A 27,561-nucleotide genomic window follows, 5' to 3' on the forward strand; every position below is an offset into this window, starting at 1 on the left:
TGTTTTGATTGGTCATGGTCCATGTCAATCAATAGAGGTTCGCTCAAAGGGGGAGGGGCGTGTGTCTGAAGGTCTCCGAAAGCAGAAAGTAAGGAAATTCGCAATTAGGAACATTTTGACACTTTTGGACCACTTTTCAGGGTCAGACAGTATGTAGGTATTTTTATTTAAGATGAAAACGAACAATTTTTTAACGTAAGCCATTAAGTACCCTATAGTAATGACATTTATAATGTTATATATATATATATATATATATATATATATATATATATATATATATATTTATTTATATATATATTTATATATATATATATATTTCAAATAAATGCTTTTCTTTGAACTTTCTATTAATCAAATATCAAGGTTTCTACAAAAATATTAACCAGCACAGCTGTTTTCTTTTCAACATTAATAGTAATAATAATAAGAATTGCTTCTTGAGCAATAAATCATCATATTAAAAATGATTTCTGAAGGATCATGTGACACTGAAGACTGGAGTAATGATGCTGAAAATTCAGCTTTGCATCACAGGAATAAATGACACAATAAAAAACAGTCATTTTAAATTGTAATAATATTTCATAATATTAATCTTTTACTGTATTTTGATCAAATAAATGTAGCCTTGGTGAGAGTAAGAGCCTCTTTTTTTTCCCTTTTTTTTTTTAAATTTAAAAATGTTATGGACTCCAAACTTTTGAATGCTTTGAGTATAATACATAAAATACATTACACACAATCACATACAGTCCTGAATTAAGTCATTAATATTCAGTCATATTAGCATTCATGTATTGTTGTTGCATAATCTGGTAAGGCCACAAGGCTACATCTTTTCAATAGGCTTTTTGGTTCTAATATATAAAATCTAACTTTTAAAGTCATGCACAATCACAAAAGACATTAGAACTGTCTGTAGGAGATTTATACAAAATTAATAAAACAACACTTTGATTGTAGACAAATGCAGCAGGAGGCAAAGATGATGTGGATGTTCTACACAAAACCCTTTTGTTCAGTTCAACTGTTTCTAATTAATCTTTTCTTTAGATGTCTCACTCTCTTCTTCTCTCAGCTCTACATTTGAAGGAAATGTTATGAAAGTTACCCAACTGTTTCTCTGAGAAAACAATTCTTTTAAGCTTTAAAGATTCTATAAAACAACCTTATTGAGCATTACAGTAATTAGTTGTAAGCTGTCCTTACTTATACCCTTTTGTTTTTTACAAACCTGTGTGACATCTTTCTGTTGATCACAAAAAGGAGATGTTAGGGACTGACAGCCTCAGTGTCCATATACATTCATTGAATTTTTCCCCTTGAAAATGCAAGGTGATTGAGACTGTCATTACTTAACATTATTTTCATTACATACTGTAGAAGAAAGGAAGGTTTGTAATGACATGAGGCTGAGTAAAAAATGGCCTAATTTTGTGTGTGTATATATATATATATCAGATAGATTTTCTAGTGTTAAAGATGCATATCATTATATCGCTTTGAAAAACATATTGACCGATCATCATACATTTAGCCACTATATGGTAATATCCATATATATGGATTCCAGAGATACAACATGGTTAACAGTTAGATCATCTGAAATATTTGGTATTTTGTTTGTGGAATGTGAATTTCATCTTGATCGACTGCAAAAGTTGCTTTATAAATGAGTTTATTTTATTGCTACACATAAAAAACAATTTCACAACATTCAGTTTTGACAACATACTAATTTAGAAAATAAAATTTTTTGCAATGTATCATGTTACCATGCATTATATTGTTATCTGTATATTTTTCATATAATAGGAAATCAAAGTTAAAACAGTAACCAGATATAAATAATCTGTGTGTGGCTTGTAAAAGGAACCTGATTCCTATCATTCATCACATGCTTGCCATCAGCTGGTGGAACAACTTAAACAATAACTTGGAAACCGAAGGCATCCACCCATTTCTCTTTGTATATGGCATTGCTCACCGAAAGTTTCCATCAGACGCAATGGCACACGGCACGATGCTACTGCTGCTGATTAGCTTGACTCTCGCTGTGGGACCAGCCGTAGGTTTCTATGGGGGTTCAATGACGTTCACGCCTGGAAACAGATTTCCAGATGGATCCGTGGAGGTGAATCCAGTTTTAACATTTTAGAACTGAATGAGTCTCACTCTGTTTATTTTTAATCCATTTTATTTGACCTCTATTTTAACTGTCATACAAAATATGTCAAATTAATTGTACGTAAAATTAAGTAATCTAAACCTAGATTGTAAATAGTTGCTGAAGTTTCTTAGAAAAAAAAGAGATGGTTGCTGTGATGCAATGCTATTTTAGTATAATTTATATATAGTAATTACCGGTATTCATATTTTGAATTTGCTCTTATTTATGTATTTTAAGTTTTCATTTTATTAGAAATGTTGTTATGTGCTTTTGTAATTTTATTAGTTTTTGATATGAATATATTTAGCTTTAATTAATTTTTATTTCAGTTTTAGTTTTAGTCATTTTAATACTTCAACTAAACATTTATTTCAGTTAGCTGCCAAGGCAACATTTCTAATTTTCATTAAACCTTTGAAAGTTTAAGTTTTCATCTAATATTTATAGGCTATTTTACTTTATTTCAGCATTATTTAATTTACTGAAAATGAGAAATTGGTCAATATAATTGATAACTGATGATTTTTATAATAGTTTTTGTTAACAATTATACAAAGGGAAGTATTGCTATATCATTGCAATTATACACTGTAAAAAAATATCAGTAAGTTATGACAACATGTTTTTACATTGCTTTTACGCATATAAGTTAGGCAAATTATACAAGATTCAAAACATTTTTTAAAGTAATATAATAAGTTGTAATGACTTAAAGGAACCGTATATAAGAAATGTATTTCAATTAATCATAAAATGGCCCTGATATGTCACTAGACATTAAGAAATCATGTTCATTTCAAATACTTATATCACTGACCACCACACTAGTCCGGCCAGGATATTGTCATTTAAAAGTGAAGTTGCAGCCCTCAACTGATGTTGATGTTGTCCTGTTGTGTTTTGGCCTGATGCTCCACCCTCCACCTATCTACACTGTAAAAAATGTCTAACCTCTCCAAGTTAAAATTTTCTAGTGACTGGTCACATCTAAATTTTTTAATTGGTCCAAGTGTAATTCTTGTTGCAATAGTCTGTTAACATTGGCTCAATGAGAAATAATAGCCTACGTCAGACTAATTGAAAAATGTAGATGTGACCAGTCACTAGAAATTTTTGACTTGGGGATGTAATCTTTTTTTACAGTGTACCAATCACGAAGTCAGTAGTGTTTCGGCATCCGGGTTGCCAGCTCTGCTCTAGTTACCACAGCTGCAGCTACAAACGTGTCGGATAAAAAATGTCTAACGTTACGAAACCGAAATACGTCGTGACAAAGTCCGAAATAAAACAAGGATTTGTATAGGAGATGCCTTTGAAAGATGGAGACGGCTGAAAACGGAGAAGAATTTGAAGATTTGATACATTTTAATGGGAATCTCCCATCCTCAAATTTTTTCCACCACCACGTCCCTTTAGGGCTCCGTATCTTCGTTCCCTCCTTCAGGGAACGAGGGTTACCATACGTAACGAGACGTTGATTATACTTCAAAATTTAAGGCAGCAACTTTTTACAGTGTTGTTTCTGATGTGGATTTTTGTATAGCCAAAACTTAAAAAGAAACATTTTAAAAAGAAATCTCTCCTGAGAAAAATTCACTAGAGTTAAACATGTGGTAACCCCGGTGTCACTATGTTATGCAGATGCACTTCTACTACAGAGAGTCCAGTAGGGGTCCCTGTGGTTCTCAAGTCAACTGGATCTGTGAGAGTGGATCCTGTGGCGTACTCACCAACACAGAACCTATGGAGACAGACAGCACAGCACAAAATCTGTGGTGCCAATCAGAGGTTCACATGGCCACCAATGTCACTAATGGTCCCTTCATTCTGAGGTAATTCTGATGCTACTTTTATATTATAGAATTATTATGTTCTACCTTAAGTTATTGATAACAGTCTTACATGGTTGCAAAATATACCTAATAGGTTAAATAATAAAATCCCAAAATGCACATACAATAGACCTTAAAAGTTAATAGTTTAGGTTAAAGGAATGTTATTATGCTAAGTTCTGTGGTTAATGCGTAAAGTGAACTCATGAATTTAAACACATAAAACATATGACTTTAAAATAATGCATATGCATTTAATCGAATATCTCTTTCAGTTCCTCTGGTTGCTGTTGGGAAGATAATGTTCATGGTGTCGGTGGATGGACGCTTCACACTCATGTTGACACTAGCCAGCGATCTGACACTCAGTCTCCAAACAGATCCCCTGTTTCAGCAGCAATTCCAAACATCAGGTTTGTGCATTTTAATCAATTATTCACATTTGCCTTTATAACAGACACATCTACTTCCAAAAAAGAATCTTGCTCCATCTTCTGTTTGATAATATTCAGGATTCCTCAGAACTGCTTCCAGAATTTTCAATTGCTGGCACATGACCCAGATGACGATGTTGTGCGATGCAGGTTTAATGACGCCAACTGCACACTGTGCCATCAACATACAAACATACATCTTCACAAGGTAATGTTTAGTGTGTGTGATCCTGTATGATACGATATTATATACATATACACACACACAGTATATAATGGTTTATTCTGCTTTGTAGGAATCATGCACTTTGCACACAGGAGATTCACTGGCCCTGGGTGTGCATGTGTTTGAGCTCATCCTGGAGGATTATCCTGTTTCAAACATAACTGTGATGGACCATAATGGGGTCTTCTCTGTCAGTAATGCATTCAATGACAGCAACCCAACTGCTCTCAGTCAAGTGCCTTTGCAGTTTGGAGTTGAAAGTGAGTGAGAATCACATTTGCACACTGTAGCACATCTGCTATGGGTCAAACAGAGACTCTCCTTTATGCAAAAAAAAATGTATTAGGAAGGTAATTGTATAGATATAGCCTTTCAGTAAGAAATAAGAAATATTCAGAGCAATCTCTCTGATTAAAATTCCTAATACAGTAATCAGAAATGACTGGAAAATGAATGCAGATAATACTAAGGTGTGAAATGTATAATCTATTGTTGAATAAAGGCATTGATAAAATATAAAGAAAGAAATTAAAGTCAAAAGAGCATTTTGAAAGAGTGTAAACTAGATAGAGACACAGTATATTTCCGCCAATAGAGACATCAATCACCACCAGCAGAACATTTGTGTTTGAGCGCCTGAACAACCAGTTTCTGTCATTTGGCAGAATGTGTGCAAGAGCCAGAAACAATGCAAAACATGACAAAAGAAAAATTGTGGAAGAACAGGCTCAGTGGTTAATTATATCACAGCATGTAATTGAAAGTAGAAGTGAACTTATGTGTTCACAGTTTGTGGATGATGAAACCCTTAGAATGTGTATTTTTGGTCTGATGTGCTCATTAATGAACAGTGTACCACTGAAACTGTGTATTGTGTGCATTGTTTCTGTGGATTTAAACACAATCTACGGCATCTTGCAGTTCTTCCACCAGCTCAGGGTTGTGTGCCAGGGGTGAACAAGCCAAGTTTCTTGACACCAACTCCTTTGCATGGAGATGTACATCATGCGGCTGTGGGACAGGCTCACGAGATCACCCTCCAAGCACAGATCGCAGACAACAGGTCCGAAATATGTTTGTTGTTACATATTTGTCTTCCACTCTTTGTCAGCCAATTAGTTTTCACTGTCTTTGACCTCTGTATTTAATTGCATTTCACTTTTTTTCTACATTTCTTATACCAAACTTCAACAACCCAGCTAACATGAAACGTTCCCAGAACTTTGGCTAAAGTTCTGGCAAGGTTCTCTCAAAGTTATGAACTAACATTCTTCTAGTAAGTTCATTATCCGTTCAAAATTATTTGATCTTTAATAATGGACTCAAAACGTAAGCACAAATACATTATTTATACATTGTTTGTGTTTTGAACGTTCAGAGAACATTCTGAAAAAACGTTTCATCAAAACATTCTTAAAACATTTGTGTTAGCTGGGAGAGTTGATATACAGTATCAAAAAATTGAATTTCTTAGTGCAGTGACTTTTAATGTAGTGCAGTGATTAATTAAACTGATTTTATTTTATCACTAGGTCAAAGCATACCTTGATATGCTCAACTGACAATGTTTGCTAAAGCAGTTTTTCCATGTGCCAGTCACTTGAGTTGATGTTTGTGATCTTTCTGTTCCTCTTGTGTAGCATCTTTGACTTCCAGGTCAGTGGCCCCTCTAATATGTCTAAGACCCTAACAAGTTTGAGTAATGGGGTTATGATGGCAACACTGACCTGGATTCCACAGGAGACGGATCTATTTCGCCATGTACCTGTGTGTTTCACAGCAGAGACACTTCACAGGTAAAAGGGGATCTGTTTTTAAGTTCACTGGTCATTTGTGTTCTCTGTATAATTTCTCAAGAGTTCTTTCCTCTTTTTTCTTCATCAGGCAGTCCGAAATGAGGTGCATTATTGTGGTTGTGGCAAAAGCAAGGGTTCTATCAGGTAAATGCATAAGCAGAAACATCTTTTATGTAAGTATCTGAATACATATGTGAATGCTTAGCAAGTACTGGTGCGTTCTGTGTTGTTTGTAAATGAATCTGGGTTTTTGAATGAATCTTTTAAGTGAATAAATCATTCTCGTGTTAATCGTTCTCAACATTTGAAGCATGTGATGTGACTGCTGAACTGCTAAACTTTCTAAAGTTTTATGGCATGTTGTTTGTTCAATTACTGTGTTAAAGTTAAACTCGTACATTTTTTAGGTTATAGGCTGCTTTGTTGTTATTTTTGGAGAAAACAATGCTTTGAAGTTCTGTACCTTTTTGGATTTGTAGACATGCAACATTTGTTGATGAATTGATTGATTCAATTAGCCTGACAAGCCAGACCCACATGAAGATGTTGGGTCTGGGAACACACCATTGGCAGGGCTCAATCCGAGGGGTGGGATAAACGGTTGTCTTTCAAATGCCCTCTGCACGCAATAGGATAGCGCTACAACCAACCAGAGCGTTTTCCCACCAGCGGAGCAAGTTGATAGATTAAACTTTTGCCGTATCCGGTCGGCAAAACTCCGAACACATCTTCCTTTTTTAAGAATTACTTCAGTGCCGTTCTTTGTTCTTTTCTCAAAGAAAAGCTTAAATCCAAGTCTTCCAGAGTCGCGGCCAAAGCCGATTTGAAAGACCGCTGTTCGCCAGCAGCAGCAGCAGACATCTTCTTAGTTTTCAAGTAGCAGGGAATTCACGCGGAACCGTCGCAACTCTGCCGTCATTATGTTAAGCCCGCCCACCGACTCTATAAACGATGTGATTGGCCTGACAAGAGTTTGGTTTTTCCAGCTCGCAAGCCAACGGAGAGTTGCTAGACGACCCTGGCAGCAAATTACATTTGCTGCCGCTAGGGTGCGTCTGATTTCTAGACTATGATTCAATAACATAAAGCACAAATATATTCACTTATTGACACCTATTGGCGCAAAGAGCCACTGAACGAATCAGTGAACAAATATTTTTGGTGAATCACTGAGGATCAACCAAAATCCTCACCACTTCTAGCAAGCACGTATTAAACTGGTTGAACAAAATTATCACTACATTGTACTGACATTGTTGTTATGGAATTCCAAAGCTGCCAATATTAAAAATAAATAAATACATAAATAAATATACAAATAAATGTAAAAAAAAAAATATATATATATATATATATATAAATAAATATACATAGAAAAGCAAAAAAACGAAAATAAATAATTATTTATACATTTATTTCCTTATTTATGTATATATTTATTTTTTTCCATATTTATTTACTTATTCTTTTATTTATTTATACATTTATTCATTTCTATATTTATTTATTTATACATTTATTTATTTTTACATTTATTTATTTATACATTTATGTATTTCTACATTTATTTATTTATTCATTTATTTCTTCCTACATTTCTTCCTGCGTAGGGTAATGAGGAGGGCGTGGTTTACCTCAGACATAGCAATCGAGCTCAGAGTAAGCGAAGGTGAAGGGTTGTTTATAAACATAAATAAGGAAATAAATGTATAAATAATTATTTATTTTCGTTTTTTTGCTTTTCTATGTATATTTATTTATATATATATATATAAATATATATATATTTTTTTTTGTATATTTATTTATGTTTTTATTTATTTTTAATATTGGCAGCTTTGGAATTCCATAGTTGTCAGTTGGAATTGTGATTGATGATTGGAGTTGTGATTGATGATCAGCTAAGCTTCACAGACCATATTATTACAACGGCTCGGTCCTGCAGATTTGCTTTATACAACATCAGGAAGATCAGACCCTTTCTATCAGAGCATGCTACACAACTCCTTGTCCAAGCTCTTGTTCTATCCAGACTGGACTTTTGTAATGCTCTCTTATCGGGCCTTCCGGCATGTGCTATCAAGCCTTTGCAACTGATCCAGAATGCAGCAGCGAGGGTGGTCTTCAACGAGCCGAAGAAAGCCCACATCACACCTCTCTTCATCAGTTTGCACTGGCTGCCAATAGCCGCTCGCATCAAATTCAAGGCACTGTTTGCCTACAAGACAACCACTGGGTCTGCTGCACCAATATACCTAAACTCGCTAGTTCAGACTTATGCGCCCTCCAGAAGCTTGCGTTCTGCAAGTGAACGACGCCTCGTGGTGCCATCCTAAAGAGGCACAAAATCACTCTCACAGACCTTTTCCTTGACTGTTCCCTGCTGTTGGAATGACCTGCACATCTCAATTTGTGCAACTGAGTCTTTAGCCATTTTCAAAAAATGTCTAAAGACACATCTTTTTCGCAAGCACCTGACCTATTTGTTTTTCTGATAAAAAAAATATTCAATTTGAAATGTAATATGCAAAATGACAATGCAATATGTAAAATGGCAATGCATTTCTGTATTTCAATTTTAATTTTCCATACATTTGTGCAACGTTTGGTGCAAAATGAAAATGAAAATTCAATTATAAAATTTACATTTGCCATTTCATACACTCGTTTTAGTATGTACATTGAATACATATTTTTAACGCTTTATAAGTTGCAAAATTAAAATTAAAATGTATTACAGAAATGATTAGATATGTTTAACATGTTCAAACAAAAACTGTGGCAAAATTGTAATTTAAATTTTATTTTTTCTTAATTGCATTTCGATTGCATTTCCATTAAGTGTCCCGCAATGAATGTAGCAAAATTCAATGTGCAATTTGAAAATGAATTCTGAGCCGATCACGTGCCCGTCCCGCCCTGTCAATCACTGCGTGAAGGCGGGGCAACAGGTAAACATACGCTATGGTGCGTATTTTGAGGTGTTGAAAGGAAACACGGCGGCGGCAGAGCTGATACGAGCGTTACATTCACTAGCAGATGAAGTGGAGCGTGGACTAAGAAACCGAAGCAGCACAAAATAAACGTTTATCGCGCGCAAACAAACACATGAGTCTACTCTATTTGGGGTGAATGTGGACTAGTTTGCCGACGTCATGTTTTGCATTGGGTTGGGGGCGGGGCAAACTTCACGCAGTGATTGACAGGGCGGGACGGGCACGTGATCGGCTCAGAATGCATTTTCAAATTGCACATTGAATTTTGCTACATTCATTGCGGGACACTTAATGGAAATGCAATCGCAAGTGTCTTAACTGTGAGTGTAAATGCAATTAAGAAAAAATAACATTTAAATTACAATTTTGCATGTTAAACATATCTAATAATTTCTGTAATACATTTTAATTTTAATTATGCAACTTATAAAGCGTTAAAATATGGATTCAAATTACATATTAAAACTATAGTGTATGAAATGGCAAATGTAAATTTATAATTGAATTTTCATTTTCATTTTGCACCAAACATTGCACAAATGTATGGGAAAATTAAAATTGAAATACAGAAATGCATTGCCATTTTACATATTGCATTGTCATTTTGCATATTACATTTCAAATTGAATATTGCTACACATAAGCTTCCATAGAAAACACAGCTATACAACATAGTTCAAAACAAATAAATAATTAGTAATTTCTGAACATTGACTCTCAGTCTTTATTCACCTTTTTCTCACGTTTTCTCAATAAAATTAATAAAAGTATAGAATATAATAGCATATTTCTAATAGGGGCACATTGTAACGCAGTGTTACAACATGCCCCCGCCTGCACAACTGGGATTTAAACCCTGCTAGTGTCTTCTGCTAGTTAGCGAAGCATTAAATGACTATCTCAACTGTTAAAGCAGCACTCAGTAGCTTCGGGATTTCTTCGCTGTATTCTCGCTTTTTGCTCCAGGTTTCTCTCTAGAGCTCCCCCCACAGCTTCGGAATAGATATTTGACAACACTGTTGTAAAAACTCGTTGGTGATTCTCAGACACCAGAGGCTATAGATCAACGACATCAAAGCAGATAGGACATTCTTTAAAACGTCTTCTTCATTCGGGTTCGGACAGCGTGAGGGAGCGCAATAATGACAGCATTTTAGCAGATTTATTTGGCCGTAAAGCAATTGTTTACATCGCGAGACCTGATATCACGCGAGACTTCCTGACGCGGCGGCCGGCGGCCCGCCGGCTCAAAGTTGCAAGTGCGTATTTTCCGCTCACGGGCACCAGGGGGGTGCGAAACGACCACCATTCAACCCGAAATAAGTAATATTACCATTCCAATGACTCCGAAGCTGTTCAGTTAAGGTAAAAAAAGTTACTTAGTTCACCTTTAAATAACATCTTGGAGATTAAAATAATATCAGATTTGTCTTATTTTAAATAAACACAAAAAATAGAGATGAAAAATTAACTTAAGTAAGAAATTTACTTTTGCTATGGTTTAATAAATGTTTTGGCGGATTTTTTTTTTTTATATAGTGTTGATATGGCAACTAGTAAATACACAAAGTTTCGTCATCCAAGCATGTGCGGAAGTATTTAAAACAAGCGTGTTACAACTAGCCCCGCGTTAGGTTGTGCCCCGCGCTCCCCTACTGTTGCCCTCTTGCTGGTCTGATTGCTTCTGTTGTTCTCCTCAGTTGTAAGTCGCTTTGGATAAAAGCGTCTGCTAAATGATTAAATGTAAATGTGAAATTGTGTTGCTGGGCGGTAACAAACCTTAGTACTCAAGGGAGTTACCTTCAAATATATTTGGAATAGATTAATTGCTAATGTCCACTGAGAATGTTGTGAGTTATGAATTGAGATCGTGCTCATCGCGCAATTTATTTATTTATTTTTATAATTTTTTTTCATTATTTAAATGCAGGTTACATAAAAAAACACTAATTGTGACTTAATAAATGCATCCTATCTTTTAAGGTGAAGCAAAGGTCATCTGTGACGATAACAGTATCAGCATTGTAGTCAGTAAAGCCTCCATGGATGGCATTGACCAGGACTGGCTCCAACTGCGAGACCCTACCTGCTCTCTTACTTCCAATCAAACCCACATTATGGGCACAATGTCCCTCAACACATGTGGCACTACGATAGATGTATGGAAACTGTGTTTTATATTCTTCTAAATTCTTTTTGGAATATTTGAGTGTTTACATTCTGATCATTTTATTCTTCATTTAACACCAACCAGGACTCTGGAGATTTCATTGTCTTCAAAAACGAGATCAACTCCTTTGAGAACCCGAATGCTGTTATCACCAGACGCAATCAAGTTAAATTTGGCTTCTCCTGCCAGTATCCCAAAATAGCCAGTGTGTCCAACCGCTATGTCAACCACAAATCTGACTATATCTTCACTGAATCCAGCTTTGGCACATTTAGTTACTCATTTGAAGTTTTTACAGACCAAACCTTTAACAGTCAGGTAGATCCTAGCCAGTATCCAGTGCAGGTTCAGCTGATGGACAAGATCTACCTGGGCATTGAAGCCCGTACTGCTCTCCCAGAGGTCACACTCTTCGTTGAGTCCTGCAGGGCCACTCCTGAAGACAATCCGTTCAGTGCTGTCTTTTATGACATCATCAAAGATGGGTACGATTTTATCATGAACTAGATTTTGACATTTTCAGAATGAGCAATGACATGGACAGAGTAAGTTTATTCATTATACTCCAAGTTTGTCATTGGTAATGTTTAAAACACTGCAGGATTGTTGCAAAATTAAAGGCTCACTGGATTAAGCTTTTGGTCAGCTAACACAAAGGTTTCAGGTTCAAGCCCATGTAGAAAGTTGGTGTTCTCCTTCAAATACATGGTCAGCCTTCAAGGCTTTGTTGAAAACCTCACAATGGCTTTCCTCAAATAAGGAACATTTTATTTATTGCTTACTGTGGCTGCAATGTTAAAACAAGTGAAGCTAAAGATTTTGTGCACCTGAACCCTTATTCAGTGCTAAACACACTTGTTTGAACTGTATTAGTGAAAGAAAAGTTATTTGTCATTTAATTAAGGTCAAGTTGCTCAAAGCACTTAATGTCCCCATGAAATCAAAACTGAAGTTTTTCGGCTTTTAGTATGAGCCTTACTGTTTTCTATAAGCTAGCGGACCCCCAAACAAAGACAAAATTCATATTTAGAACAGATAAGCATTCAAAACGTACAGTCTCCCACTTCCACCAATATGAATCAATGATTTTGATGACATCACGCTGCACTTCAGCTTCTAATCAGATTTTCTGTCCAATCAAATGCTCTCTATCTAACGCATCCTGCCCCCTACATTATAAATAAACACTGAAGCTGCGTCTAAAATCGGTCACTTATTCACACATTTACTATTTTCTACATGGTGAATAGCAAATATTGCACTATATAGGGAATAGGGAATGATCCAGACAGTGTAAATATGCTTTCCATTGGGGTGAATGAAGTCTGGTTTCACATTAGTGTCACACGAACCGCCGCAGCGCACACAGTCTTCTCCAGTCCAGAGACACATTAGCACATATCATCTGCGGATCACCTGCGCGAGTCTGTGCATACCAGAAAACGTATTGGACCCATTTGAATTCAGCACAGAATGCTATATTTTAAAGCGATATGGAGGAGATTAGGAGGAAACTGCGGCTTTACCGAGCTCAATAGCTCTGGCCGAGCTGTGATATAAATTAAATGCTACTGGCTATTTTAAAAAAGGGGAGGAGCTGTTTGATATGTCCCTCCCTATTTTCCTGTTTCAGTGGAAATCACGTCAACACATTGAATAATGTTGCAAACACTTGATCTGCTACTGAGAGATCTTTAGAAGCGATTTCTGTGATCTTATACAATGGAGTTTAATAATAAATAAATTAATAATAGAATCAATTAAGACATACATTACATTGCAGGAAAGACATTTATAATGTTACAAATTATTTCTATTCCAAATAAATGCTGTTCCTTTGAACTTTCTATTAATCTAAATAATCCTAAAGAAATTGTTTTATGGTTTTCACAAATGTATGAAGCAGCACAACTGTTTTTAACATTGATAATAATAAGAAATGTTTCTTGAGCAATCAGCATCTTAGAGTGATTTCTGATGGGTCATGTGACATTGAAGAGTAATGATGCTGGAAATTCAGCTTTGACACCACAGGAATAAATTACATTTTAAAGTATATTAAAACAGAAAACTTTATGGTTATGGAGATAACCTTGGTTCCCTGAGATAACAGGAACGAGCATTGCGTCAGACTTTCTGACGCTGTGGGGAAACTGAAGCCTGATTGGTTCACATCTGTGCACGTCCATGCATTTGCAGACAAATGTATTTTCAGCCATTTTCGACAGGGTAGCAGAAGTCTCGACTCGCACAAATGCGCAGTAGCATGGGAAGCTACGCAATGCTCGTTCCCGTTATCTCAGAGAACCAAGGTTACTGGACATCAGTAACTGGAATGTTCCCTTTCGACACGGTTCACTCGCATTGGGTCAATCTTTTCTGACCCTACGGGGAACGCACTGCAAAACGCAGTGCTACTAGCGCAGAACGGAAGCCATCCTGTGAGGGCCCCAGGACAGGTTACCAGAGATAGGGACCTAGAATATGTCCTATAAGGCAGGCTTGGGTTTGGGACCGGAACCTGTGGGTATGATATCTCCTAGAAAAACCCCTGAGGGTGGAGACTGACTAGGCAGACCGAATCACTCATTATTTATATAGGCTACCACTGTCATGTTGTCCTACCAGACCAGGACAAGGTGCCCTCTGAGTTCTTTCTGGAATTCCTTGAAGGAGCAAATTCCTTGAAAGTGCCCTCTCCATCCAGGAGCCAGGGGACCAGGCCTCTGGTGCAGCCGTGGGTCACCCTGAGAATAACGCGGCCCTCACGCCACGCTCGAGGTGGGATATGGGCCTTCAACCAGCGTTGTAGTGGCCGCATATGTAACAGGCCCAAAGAAACTACTGAGGAGGCTGCTGCCATGAGGCCCAGTAGTTTCTGAAACATTTTCAGGGGGAGGTTGCTCCCAGCTGTGAATGCCACCGATAACAGATTTTTCAGGGAGCGTTCCGGCGAAATCAAGCCCTGCATTTGGGACGAATCGAATACTGCCCCCAGGAATGCGATGCGTTGGCTGGGGGACAGCGAGCTCTTGCTCAAGTTGATCCTGAACCCCAGACTTTCCAGATGGCTGAGGAGCAGAGATCTGTCCACACATAGTTCCTCCTTTGATTGGGCTAAGGGCAACCAATCGACGAGGTAATTCAGGACGCAAACTACCTTTCGTCTAAGGGGGGAGAGAGATGCATCCATACATTTCGTAAAAGTGCGTGGATCTATGGACAGTCCAAATGGTAGGACTGTATATTGGTAAGCCACCCTGTTGAACACAAATCTCAAGAACGGTCTGTAATGGGGAGCTATCTGGATACGAAAGTATGCATCATTCAGATCCACTGATAAAAACCAATCCCCTGGGCAGATCTGTGAGAGGATTTGTTCGAAAGTTAATTCTGAATGGCTGTCTTATCAGAGTGCGGTTCAGACATCTCAAATCAAAGATGGGCCTGAGGCCGCCATCCTTCTTAGGGACAAGGAAATAGCAGTTGTAAAAGCCTGACTCGCTGTGGGCTGCAGGAACTTTCTCTACTGCGCCCTTTGCTAGCAGAACTTGTACTTCGGCTCGGAGGACGTGATAGTTGGCGTCCGAGACAGAAGTGTGACGCTTCCAATGTCCGGAACTGAACAGGGGGTTGGGAGGTGAACACATGGTCGCTTTGGCTTTTGCGGGACCCAGTCTCCTCCTCCTTGTGCCCAAGATATCAGGACTGCTTAGGTGGCTCAGGTACCAGCTCTAGCTTAGGACGGGGTCCCTAGCGCCTGGGAAACAGGTAGCACTTTGCGGGAAGGAAGCGCTGCTTTGCCTCGAGTTCCGCCTTTCGTTGGGGCTGAGCGGGTGCGGGAGCCGGCTTGGCGTGCTGCTGAGTCAACGATGAACCAGCCTGGCCGTTAGCGCAGATGTAGCTCTGCATGAATTGGACGGGTGGGAGGCTTTAGCCTTCCAGCCAAGGGTGGAAAGTGATGCGCAGTGACGGCTTCCTCCAATGGGGTAAGTTTAGTATATCCTTTTTCCTCAACGTCGTCAGCTGTGGTGAGGGCTGCTGAAGAGTCTCAGCGAGTCCAGCCTCGGCGTGGGCGCGTCCCGAGTCATTCTCATACGAGGGAAGCATTGGAAACCTGCATGAGCCACACTCGTGGTGTGACATTTTGCAACAAACGTCACGTAATTTGCTCTTTTAGAATAGGAATTGGCTTTAGAATAGGAATTGGCGAATTTCGTCTTTCGCCAGATAACATTTGCTCTTTTGCTTTCGCCGGAAAGGCACCATGATCCGCTGCAGGTGGCTTGCTTCGACGGCGAGTACAGAGGCTTCTGTCTTGTCGTCTTCAGAATCAGCTAGGAGATGATCTTCGCATTGAAATCGTTCCTGGTTTCTGCAGGCTGAATAACCACTTGTCATCAGGCTTCAGTATTCAGAGAAAACTGAGTTTCCCCATAGTGTCAGAAAAAACTGACGCAATGCAAGTGAACCGTATCAAAAGGGAACTGTAATTTTTAACTGCAATATTACTGTTTCTGATCAAATAATGGCAGCCTTGGTGAGCATATACTTAAACAAATCTCATTAAGGCATGATGAATGTTTTTTTTTTGCATTTTCTCTCTAACTTGAAAAATAATACGTATTATAATACGTAAAAATACTTCCTTTTTTTTCAAGTATATGTTCAGAAGTTATTCAGTTATTTGATTGTGTTATTTCAGGTGTGTTATGGATGAAACAGTCATGCCTCACCCAAGTGATTCCACAAAATATGACTTTGAGATCCAAGCTTTCAAGTTCACAGGAGGCTTCGATGAGGTGTGAGACATTTGCATAACAATAATGTGTAAATTGTGTTGAGCAGGAACCTTTAACTATAATAATTGTGTTGACAGGTGTACATTAGCTGCTCCGTGATCCTGTGCGCAAAAGACAGCCCTAACTCCAGATGTGCCCAAGGCTGCCTCGGTCCAGCCGGTCGCAGACGTAGGCGAGACGTGAGCCAAGAAACAGCCAGGCACTACATCACCCAGGGTCCCCTGCGTGTGGCGAGACAGACTCATAATTCTGCAGGTATGTGAATATGGTTTAAAGGGGTCTTGTTATGCTTTTTTACATTTACAACATTCTTTAGTGTGAAATGTTGCTCTTTGAGCATGAACAAGGTCTGCAAAGTTACAAAGCACAAAGTCACTCCAAAGGGAGTTATTGTCTATATCAGTAAGCACTGTTTCTGAACTCCCTGAAATACCTCGATTGTATTTCACAATATTTCTCATTTAAATAATTCCCACCCATGGCATACAGGGAAAAAAAGGGGGGAAAAAACTCACATTAGGCAAAGGGCCGTGACATTTACGAAACATGTACTTGCCCAGTCACAACACACTGATCCAGCCAGTTCACAAAGAGGGGCTTCATAGAGACAGGAACTAAATAAACAGTGTGTTACTGACAGACTGGAAAGAGATGTGCTGCAACAATGTGAAATATGTTAATAATAATGTATTTTTGGAACATTAAAGCATGAAAACCTATTCTAGTGGATCCAAAAAACAAAATCAGACTTTGAAAAAGAGCATAATAGGTCTTTAAAAAAGCCGTTTTAATTTGTGGCTTAATTATTACTTTAACAGTGTCTGTAATATGATTTCTGTCATTATTTTCTATTTAACTCTTGTTCTTTAATTTTGTAGCCTCAAATGATGGTGGATTTCTACACATGAGCACAAGCACTGGGGTCTTTGCAGGACTCTTTGTTGTCTCCATTGCGGTGGTGGCAGGGATGTTGGTATATAATGCCAAAAGAACAAGATCAGTTGATCGCATGCATCTACTGTCCACTTTCTGAGATCCTTTAAGTGGCCAGTTTAAGTAGACACACAAAGAACACAATGAATTGCAATTAAAGTCTTTCCATTTTGAAAACATATCTTATGCAAGAGCAGTAAATGAACAGTTTTTGAGGGTAAATGCTATAATCGCACAACAATGGCCTTTGGTATGGCTGGTATTGTCCTAGTTCTTTCAGCATTATTGTCTTTTTTCCCCACTTATTTCCTTCTTCACTTTCACTCAACATGCTTCACTGAACATAATACGCTTACCGGGATATACAATTGTTGGAAAAAAACATGAACTTTCACTTGAATATTATGAATGATCTGGCATTTTTTGGGATGAAATGTTGATTAAAGAAAATAAATGTTTAAAAATGAATGTCTGTGTTTTGGGGCAGTGACAAACAATATGCATGTTTCTGTATTCTTGAAATAAAATGTGTGCAGAAAGTGTTTATCCAGTCATATTTGCATGGAAAACCTCTTAACTCTTCTTCATTATAAGAAAAAAAGAACTGGATTCAATGAAGAAGCAATTCATATCTTTAACATTAAAAAGCTATATTTTATGGGACTTGCTTTAGGAAAGTCTTACATATACTCATCAACCCAAACTTGTTTTATTCTCACACTTACCGATGCTTACAGTACAACTTTTATCTTGCTTTTACTCACTCATATATATTATTTAATTGTAATAAACCAATTCCAACTGCAATCTTTTAGATTACAAGAAAACAAAATTTAACCTAAGAATTTTCTTTTTCTTTATCTTGTTCTTTAATTATTTGAAAAATAAGTATACCAAAATGCATTTGAAATACATTTATTTTATGCTAAGTGTATTATAAATGGAATTACATATTTATTTACTTACTATAAATACACCATGCAATTGTACTTTTGGTATACTTAATTGTTATACTTAAAGACTGTTAAATAGGAACAACTAATGTTGTACATAATGCACTTTCGATATCTGGAAGTATTGCTGAGGTCCAACTAAAGATATACTTAATTTGATTGTGCTAAAACTGAACTATATTGCAAGTATACTTTAGGTACACTATAATCTTGCATTTTAAGACACAGTGATCATACTATCCTTACTAATAGTGATGTTAAAACACATTTTAGGCTTAATAATGTTCATTGTGCAATAAATAAGTATACTCCAAAATAAAGTTTAATTATAATATTTATATCAGTAAGTCTCAAGTGATATGTCAGTAAATATGTTAACATAATTTGTACTATACTGAAATAAATGTATGGATTTTTCCACTAGGAATAGGTCAAGTTAAATAAGGAAAAGGGCACATTTTAATAAAAATATTCAAATTTATTTTGATTAACAATAACAATATCTGTTCAAACTAATCAAATTAATCAAAAAATTACCATCACTCAAATATCAAAACTATTGCAGTGTTTCCATTCGGACTTTATGTCAGGGGTGTTTCCTCTGCTGTGCATTCTTTATAGAAGGTTATAGAAGGTAATAACATAAAGGTAATAACACCCAACATTACGTATCCACAGCAACAAACTTGCTTATTAGGTTTGTGTTGAAATGCTCTAACAAAAGAAAGTAATCCTGGATTAATGTCACCTATACCTCAGATGACTTACTGGAAAGCACAACTTCCTTATGTTAGTGAAAAAAAAATGATGTGAGAAAAATGCTGCAGGACAGGATACAAGAGTGTTCTTCAGAGAAAGTACATGTCCTGAAATGACATGGGTTTCTATCACTTGTTTCAATGGACACTGTCACATCCACACGTTGATCTCCACCAGAGGGCACTCCTTCTAATAGACACATGCATTTGCAAAAAAAAAAAAAAGGAAACACTTTACAATACAGATGCACTGATATGCATTAAATCATGTTTAACTAATGTATGATTAATAAAGAATTAAATGATTAATTAAAACAGAAGGCTGGAAGTTGAACTTCGACACATTGTGGTAATTAACACATACATTTACACTATTAGTTAATACTAGATGTTGATAGGGTATTATTCTATGATTCCACATTTCATCAAAAGCAATTAATATGACTTAATCTATTAATCAGACTCTTTATAGTTGCTGATGCGGCAAACATTAAGCATTAACTTAATTAATCATAAATTAATGCATATTAGTGCACATATAAAGTGATACCCAAAAATGCATTTTATAAAAAAAAAAAATGTATGACCTTCCCTGATGTCACACTATCATGAACCATGCCACATTCCATGGACACGTGCATGTGTCGGCTGTCATATGTTAATATACAGCATTCTAAAATATATTATCAGTTTCATTTCTTGAGAAAGGACTGTCATTTTTGACAAAGGCTGCCATTCATCTTTATCTTTAGTCAGGTGTTTTGAGATGATTATACTTAATTAAACCAGTGCACTTAAGCAATACTGAAAATGCAACCATACAGAAGTGATGATGTCAATAAAAGACTTTAAATGCCACCCACAGCTACATACTCATCATTCACCATTTACAATGCAAAGATTTAATTTAAGATTAGAAATTGAATGGAATGGGGTGGGGTGGGGTGCCCTTACGAAAAAGGAGTATACTTCAAGTTCATTTTATGAAGTTTAAGTAATGTTCAAGTAAGTATACTAATCACTGATTCTTGGGAATTTGGATAAAACATGTCCCACTAAGAAAAGTGCTAATTCTGTTGGAAATTAATAACATTTTCATGAATAAAAAGAATCAAGGTTATAATCAGGGGGTCCTTTGCACATATGTTAGGTTATTTTATAGGTTTATTTTTAATTTGTATTAATTTAATGATTTTATGCTGGCCCATTGCCTACAAAATCAGTTGTCCTCGGATAGGAGATAATCATTTCAACTTGATTAAAAAAAACAAAACGTAATAATTAAATTGAATAATATCTTTACCACATGAAAAAGTACATAGTAAATATTGTTCAAAACTCACTGTTTGTAGTTTTTAATACATATTACAGTTATTTTGTGTTTGCTCAAAATGTGTCCCACATATTCGTCACCACCGTCAGATATTTATAAAAAGCAATAAAATCAGGCAACTACAAGGTCAACTTAATTCCTGGGGACCCCAGTTTCAAACCTTCAGCTCTTCTGCATGCTTCAAGATCACTCAAGCTCCTGTAAGTGTGCTAATTTCTCTTAGACTTGTTCATATTTTTGGACACTGCTACTGTCACAACCATAACATGTCAACACCATCTCTTTTGTATAAAAAATATTAGATTAGATTTTGACATAAATGTATACTTTTTAAGAAGAGGTCTGAAGTAGCTAGCAACAGAGGGGAAACAAGATGGCTAATGTGAACAACAAACTCAATCATGTGAAAGAGTAGGTTTATGTCACCACCGTCATACGTCACCACCATCAGGTTTTCTGTCTGACGGTGGTGACATACAGTCTGACGGTGGTGACAAAAACCTCCAAATGGTCCTCAACGAAGGCTAGAATATAATTGTTGATCACAATAAATACCCATATGACCTGTAATGTTTCATTAACCTGTTTTATGTATTATTCATTAATTGTATGTTGTAATGAGGCCACTGTCACCACCGTCAGATTAGTGTCACCACCCTCAGTTCTGAAGTCACCACCATCAGAGGGAGTTTTATTTGTTTTAAATGAATATGCTTACAATATGTTTCTTCAGTGCTGTTGAGTTATTAAAGTAATGGTATCTTTTAATACAAAAATATGTTTGTTAAATAAAAAAACATGACTTTTTCTATTTAGGCTTAAAGTAAACGTTGTATGATGTTAGATCTTTTAAAGGAGTACACGTGAAACAGTATAAAACATGAACAAAAGTGAATATTTAACACTTAACAGCAAATATGTGTACTAAGAATGCCAGATAATGATTTAAAAACTCTAAATACATATTAGACCAAAAAAATATATATTATTTGCTTTTTATTGTGTCTGACGGTGTTGATAAAAACAAAGTAATAACTGGAAAAACGCCTATTTTATGAAAAAAATACAAAATGAGGAGGTTGCACCGATACATTACTGAACAGCCAAGACCTTGGTCTATAATAATATACCTTCAGATTTTGTAATTTTACTAACTTTTTATTTTCAAAATTAAAACCTGTTTTATCCAAATTCCCAAGAATCAGTGTAATATCAATGTGTACTTGTAGTAAACTTGTAAGTGTACTATTTCAAAACTGCTTGGTACTAAATTGGCCCACTTTTAGTATACAAAAGTATACGTTTAAGTGTACGAGTAGTAAACTTTAAGTACACAACTAGGTTTCTCATTTGTAATGCATCTGTACTAAGTGAACTTATAAGTATAGTAGTTTACTATTTTAATTCAAGTACATTTTTTAGTTTATGAAAGTACACACTGAAGTGTACGCTCAGTAAACTACTAGTTTAGTAGTTTATACTGCAAGTATACTTGTAAGTTTTCTTTAAGTGAACATAACATTATACTTATAGTTTACTATTTATATATTATTTTTGCACTTGCAGTATACTACTATGTTCAAATCTATATAATTTTTTATACTTCAAAAATACCTTTAACTGTACTTTAACTAATTTTAAAAACATTTTATTAGCTTCATGCATCCTTTTTCAACACTTAAATGTAGGTAAGTTTCATAAAGAAAGGCAACATTTTAAACAAAAAAAGTTTTGAAAAATCACATTTTTGTCAAAGACTATGCCTTGATCAGATTCAGAACGATTATCTAAACACAGATGGAGTAGATCGAGTCCGACCCTCCCAAAGCTTCACAGTCGTTTTCTCTTCATGGCCTCTTGACATTTCATTTGGTAATATTAAGCAGTTTTGATTTACACGCTGTTTAATGTTTGATGATCACGTTATTTTACATTTGAGTGAGAAATCTTCTATCACTTGTTTCAGCTTCTTCTTCTCATTTATTTTTGATCCGGAGATTCTGTACGAGAAGATGTGTCATATAACGCCCGCTACCATATATATATAACAGTGAAAACGTGGTTATCTGGAAAATTCAGTCAAATAGGGAAAAGTAGAATAAAAGTAAATTCCTATACACCACCAGTGGTCTAGCCTATAGCCATATCTGTTTTATATCAATATTCTAATCAATATTTTCAAACAATGTAAGTTTCATAAGACTGTATATGAAGACTTCAGATGCAAAAGCCACTAAGTCCGTCTAAAGTTTTTGTTTAACATTAAACATTTTATTAGGCTCCTATGTATAGGTTTCTACCCAAGTACAGGCATTTCTGAATGGGCTGAGGCTGGGATTTAGTGAGTTTGAAGTGAAAGTATTTGATGAACGTATACTATGTGCGGAGAGCATTCACTCAATATTATTACCTCATTTTTGACAGAGGTGGCTTTTAGAGGCTTTTGCATTGGAGGTCTTCACTTTTTTACTTCAAAAAAAGTATATTTAATAGACTACTCGATCAAAACAATTCAAAGTATACTTAATTATACTTTGAAGTATATCTCGATCAAAAGATTGAGTTATAAGTACAGTCCAAATATACTTGGAATTTTCCAAAAGCAAAAACAGTAGAACAAACTCATTAGTGAGGACGAGGAGTGATCTGTCATTAATCATTAAGAATTTAATAAACCCTGTCATGAGTAATAAAACAAAAAGGCGCACACTGCCTTCATGTGAACTGCAATCACTGGCTAAGTAACAATATGCTGTCTCACTTTCTGTAGTGAGAAAATCACAAACAATTAAAATTTTTTAAATGATGTCAGAATTTGTGGGAATTTTCAGTTGTGGGTAAACTCTATACCAATGGTTCCCAAACCTGAGTACCCCCAACACTGCACGTTTTCTTTGTCTCCCTAATCAAACACACCTGATTCAACTTATCAGCACATTAACCCATGTTATAATGAGCTGATGAGTTGAATCAGGTGTGTTTGATTAGGGAGACAAAGAAAACATGCAGTGTTGGGGGTACTCCAGGGGCCTGTACCATGAAGCCGGTTTAGGTGGCTAGCCAGCTATGTTTCAGTTTAGTTTCCGCCAACCCTGGGTTTTAGGTACTATGAAAGTAGCTCGGCTTTAATCGGTGTTCGTTGCCATGGTATCTTACGCTGCACGGCTAACCTGCTCCGGGGCAGGTTATGTTCTGGATTCAAGATCTCAGACTGAAGTTTGACCAATCAGCTGAGAGCAAAGAAACATATAGGTGACGTAACTTATTCCCAGTGTCTGTTGCAATGACTTCAGCTTTTCTTCCAAATCCTGTGACATCTCAGCGCAAATTGTTTGACGAGCACTTCGTAGAGAGAGTTTTTAGCCAGACAAAATCCCCTTGCCTTAACTGATAGTTACTTGTATGAAAGATACAGATTTTCCGCGGAAGGAATGTCTTATCTTTGCGAACTTCTTGAGCCGCACATAAAGAATTTAACACGTCGAATTCATGCACTTACTGTACCGCAAATATTGCGTTGCGTTTTTTTTGTTGCAAGTGGTACATTCCTGCACGGTGGGTGACGCACAGAAGCTATAGGGGAAAACACGGTTTGTCGAACCATTCGTAAGGTGGTCTACATGAATAGTTTCATTAATAGTGTTCCCCGGACATTTATCGGACATGTCCATAAAAGAGGGCTTTTATAAAATTGCCGGTAAGATATATTGATAGGGTGGCATCACATGAACACATTTTATTTTAATTTTTTTTCAAAAAGCAAATTGCACAAATGTACTATACAATATAATACATGTTAAGAATTATTTTAAATCTTTATTATTATTCTGTTAATCTTATGATAGGATTCCCTAGCTTTCTTAGTAGTACAAATACGTTCTATATTTATGTAAAATTATGTATATGTATGTGTAGCCTATGTGTAATATAGCCTATAGCCTATTTTATAATATATAAAAAATGTGCATGTATCATTTTTATATATATTATAAAAAATAGGCTATAGGCTATATTACACATATAGGCTACACATATACATCATTTTGCATAAATATAGAACGTATTCAACTTACACATTAACAATCAGCAATCTTTCTCCAACAGTCTTCTCTTGCTTTGGCAGCAGAGACCGTATTGTTTCGAGCTTGAAATACATATTTAAATTCATCGTAATTCTGAATGATTATCTCTTGCTCCTCCGCGGGAAAATATATCGCTCACGCTCTACCCGCGATTGGTTGTTCAGTGTCGACGTCACTGTTACGTCCAGAGCCGTAAGGTTCTGTTTGTGTGTGCTCAGCTGTGCTGTTTTCTTTTTTTTCTCTATCCCTGTCTCTGTTAATGGGAGAAATGGTTCCACCTGGTACAGATAATCAGTGGCCTGCTGTGATTGGATGCTGGGAGTATTTAAACTGCAAACACCATCAGAGCTGTGTTGGTGGTGGCTTGACTGTGCAGCAGCAGCAATAATGAGGTCCCATCTTCAACCCCAGACATGAGACTTTGTTGAAGCCAGTAGTGAACAGTGTATCTCTACCTCATATTGTGTGTACTACTTAGTGAAGTAGTTTTCTCTTTTTAGTCTTTTTCTGTTGCACTTCCTGATTGAGACTTTAAAGGCAGAAGTGAGTGTTACCTTTAATGGTTAATCATTGATTGACTTAATGTATCATTTTCTTTTGGTTTATTTGAAGCTCGTTACTTAATCATTTATTTCTTTATTTTCTGGGGTTAGTAGGGAGGTGGGTGCCATTTATTTTGAATCATTCTTTTTTCTCCTGTTTATGCTAGCAAGGGAGTTAGCTTATTTTGCTGTACTTTTGTTTTCTTTTCTTTTAGTTTAGGTAGTTTGATTAATGAGGAGTAAGATTGATTATGTTTGTTGTTTTGGCTATACCCCCTTCTGAATTTGATACCTCTCTTTTTCTTTTGCCTAATTTGTAAATAAAACTACCTTCTTGAATGAGATCACTATGTGGTTATTGTGAAACAACTCTGGGTCTGGAGACGGGGTGGCTTCATGCTGTTGCACATTCATTTCACCACCATCCATTTTTACTGTTTCATTCCTCCCCTAGACCAATCAGGAAAACGTAACAGTAAATGGGGGCTCGTCCCTTTGTTGACTTGTAGTATCGCAAACTTGTCTACTTTGTGTGTGACAACTCTTTGAGGTAAGTGTTCATTCTTTTTGCATTGTTCACATTTGTTTGCCTGGCTGATTCACTTTTGATGAGGGAGGAGTCGTCTGTGTAGGATATGGAATTTGATCTAGTTTCATTCACATTATATCCTTCTTGGGAAGTATATGATCGTTGCCGAAAGAAGGATTTAATTGAAATAGCAGATTTCTTTCATATTAATATTCCAAAAGAAGCGAGTAAACAGGTAATCAAGGAGGAGTTATTTGGAGAGCTAGTTAAAACTGGCGTTCTAGTACCACCAGATGAGGAGGGTATCGTTGGGGTAGAGTCCGATGCTGTGGTGGGGTCTGCAGTTTCTGATTCTAATCCTAATATGGAGCCCAAAGATGCTTGTTCTGAGCCATTACTAGCCATTAAATTAAAGGAGATTGAATTGAAGCTAAAACAGGAAGAATGTGAGGCAGAGCGTATTAAGTTGCGTATGGTAGAAGTGAAAGGAGATCGTGATATCGAACTGCGTAGGTTAGAGATAGAAGCTTTAAAGCTGCGTAGGCCCATTCCATTGCCTCAATCCAGATTACCTTCTGTGTCATTAGTGAAAATGCCAGAAGTGGATTCTGTTCAAAACTCAAGGTGTAACTCCTCTGATTCTCCGTTTGACTCCCCTCCTGATTTTGATGTAGGTAAATTCATTCGTTTGGTACCATCGTTCAGAGAAACTGAAGTAGACTCGTATTTTACAGCATTTGAGCGTATAGCTGCCAAACTGAGATGGCCTAAAGACATGTGGGTGCTACTTTTGCAAAGTAATTTTGTAGGTAAGGCACAAGAGGTCTCGGCTGCATTGCCAATCGAGCAAGCTCTCGATTACGATGTAGTTAAGACGGCGGTTTTGAGAGCATATGAATTAGTGCCTGAGGCGTATCGTCAGAAATTCCGATCGCATGTGAAATCAGCCAGACAGACATATGTTGAATTTGCCAGAGAGAAGAAAACACTATTTGATAAGTGGTGTCTTTCCAGTGGGATCACAACCTTTGACCAGCTTCAGGAGTTGATCCTGCTGGAAGACTTTAAAACGTGTGCACCAGAAAACGTTGTTGTATATCTTAACGAACAAAAAGTGCAGGTTCTAGCTGACGCTGCTATTGCAGCCGATGAATTTGTGTTAATGCATCGAAATGTGTTTTCAGGAACCCGGTCGTACAAAAGCCAGCCTTCCATGGGGGGAAGCTCTGAAGGTTTCCGATCACCTCGTCGTAATACTAACACCGGTCAAGACTATAGTTCACAACGTAAATTGAGTCCTAAACGTGCAGGTGATGGGCGAGCATGTTTTTTTTGCCTTGACCCCAATCACTTAATTTCGGAATGTAAGGCGTGGAAGCAAAAAAATTCTGCTTCCAAGTCCAAAAGTGTGGCGCTTGTGCAATCGTTTCCAAACACATATGATGTGAATGCTACCACTTATCAGCCATTTATTTGTACTGGTACTGTCTCTCTTTCATCTGAGTCAGAGGAAAGACAGTTAAGGATTCTAAGGGATACTGGGGCTGCACAGTCTTTTATTTTAGAAGATAGGCTTCCTTTTTCTGCTGAGTCTTATACGGGTACTGATGTGCTAGTTCGTGGTTTTGGAATGGTTTGTGTCAATGTTCCTCTTCATCAAGTGTATTTGAAATCGGAACTTGTTACTGGTTTAGTGACGCTGGGGGTATGTTCACAGTTACCTGTAGATGGGGTTGATTTCATTCTAGGAAATGATCTTGCCGGTGGCAAAGTCTTTCCTCGTCCTATTGTTACTCATGAACCTATTACTACTGAAGTATCTGAACTTGCGACTCAGTATCGATCTGTATTCCCTGCCTGTGCTGTAACACGAGCTCAGTCACTGAAATTTGGTGATGTTTCAGATCTTTCAGATACTGTGTTGTTTTCTCAACCTGAGGATATAGAGAGGGTGACAAAAGTTACATCTAAGGTTGAGTTAGAAAACATTGAATCCCCTGAG

General features: G+C 36.8%; 1 protein-coding gene across 1 annotated transcript; it reads left to right on the forward strand.

Moving 5' to 3' along the window:
- The first annotated feature begins 1,944 nt into the window (after positions 1 to 1,944).
- On the forward strand, positions 1,945 to 17,906 carry LOC309508360 (uncharacterized protein). Its single transcript, XM_082182958.1, has 13 exons — positions 1,945 to 2,137; positions 3,815 to 4,005; positions 4,281 to 4,418; positions 4,518 to 4,647; positions 4,736 to 4,925; positions 5,587 to 5,728; positions 6,306 to 6,461; positions 6,550 to 6,605; positions 11,441 to 11,616; positions 11,712 to 12,112; positions 16,333 to 16,429; positions 16,507 to 16,684; positions 17,308 to 17,906. Exons 1-13 carry the CDS (start codon positions 2,012 to 2,014, stop codon positions 17,460 to 17,462), a joined length of 2,136 nt encoding a protein of 711 aa, XP_082039084.1. The 5' UTR covers positions 1,945 to 2,011; the 3' UTR covers positions 17,463 to 17,906.
- Positions 17,907 to 27,561: the final 9,655 nt, after the last annotated feature.

The sequence above is a fragment of the Leuciscus leuciscus genome (genome assembly GCF_965113295.1).
Source record: "Leuciscus leuciscus genome assembly, chromosome: 10".
NCBI classification, from domain to species: Eukaryota; Metazoa; Chordata; class Actinopteri; order Cypriniformes; family Leuciscidae; genus Leuciscus; species Leuciscus leuciscus.

Coding starts and splice junctions, on each gene's coding strand:
- LOC309508360 (XM_082182958.1), top strand. CDS start 2,012: ATGGCACACGGCACGATGCTACTGCTGCTGATTAGCTTGACTCTCGCT. Junction 6,606..11,440: donor AAAAGCAAGGGTTCTATCAG/GTAAATGCATAA, acceptor CTATCTTTTAAG/GTGAAGCAAAGGTCATCTGT. Junction 16,685..17,307: donor ACAGACTCATAATTCTGCAG/GTATGTGAATAT, acceptor TTAATTTTGTAG/CCTCAAATGATGGTGGATTT.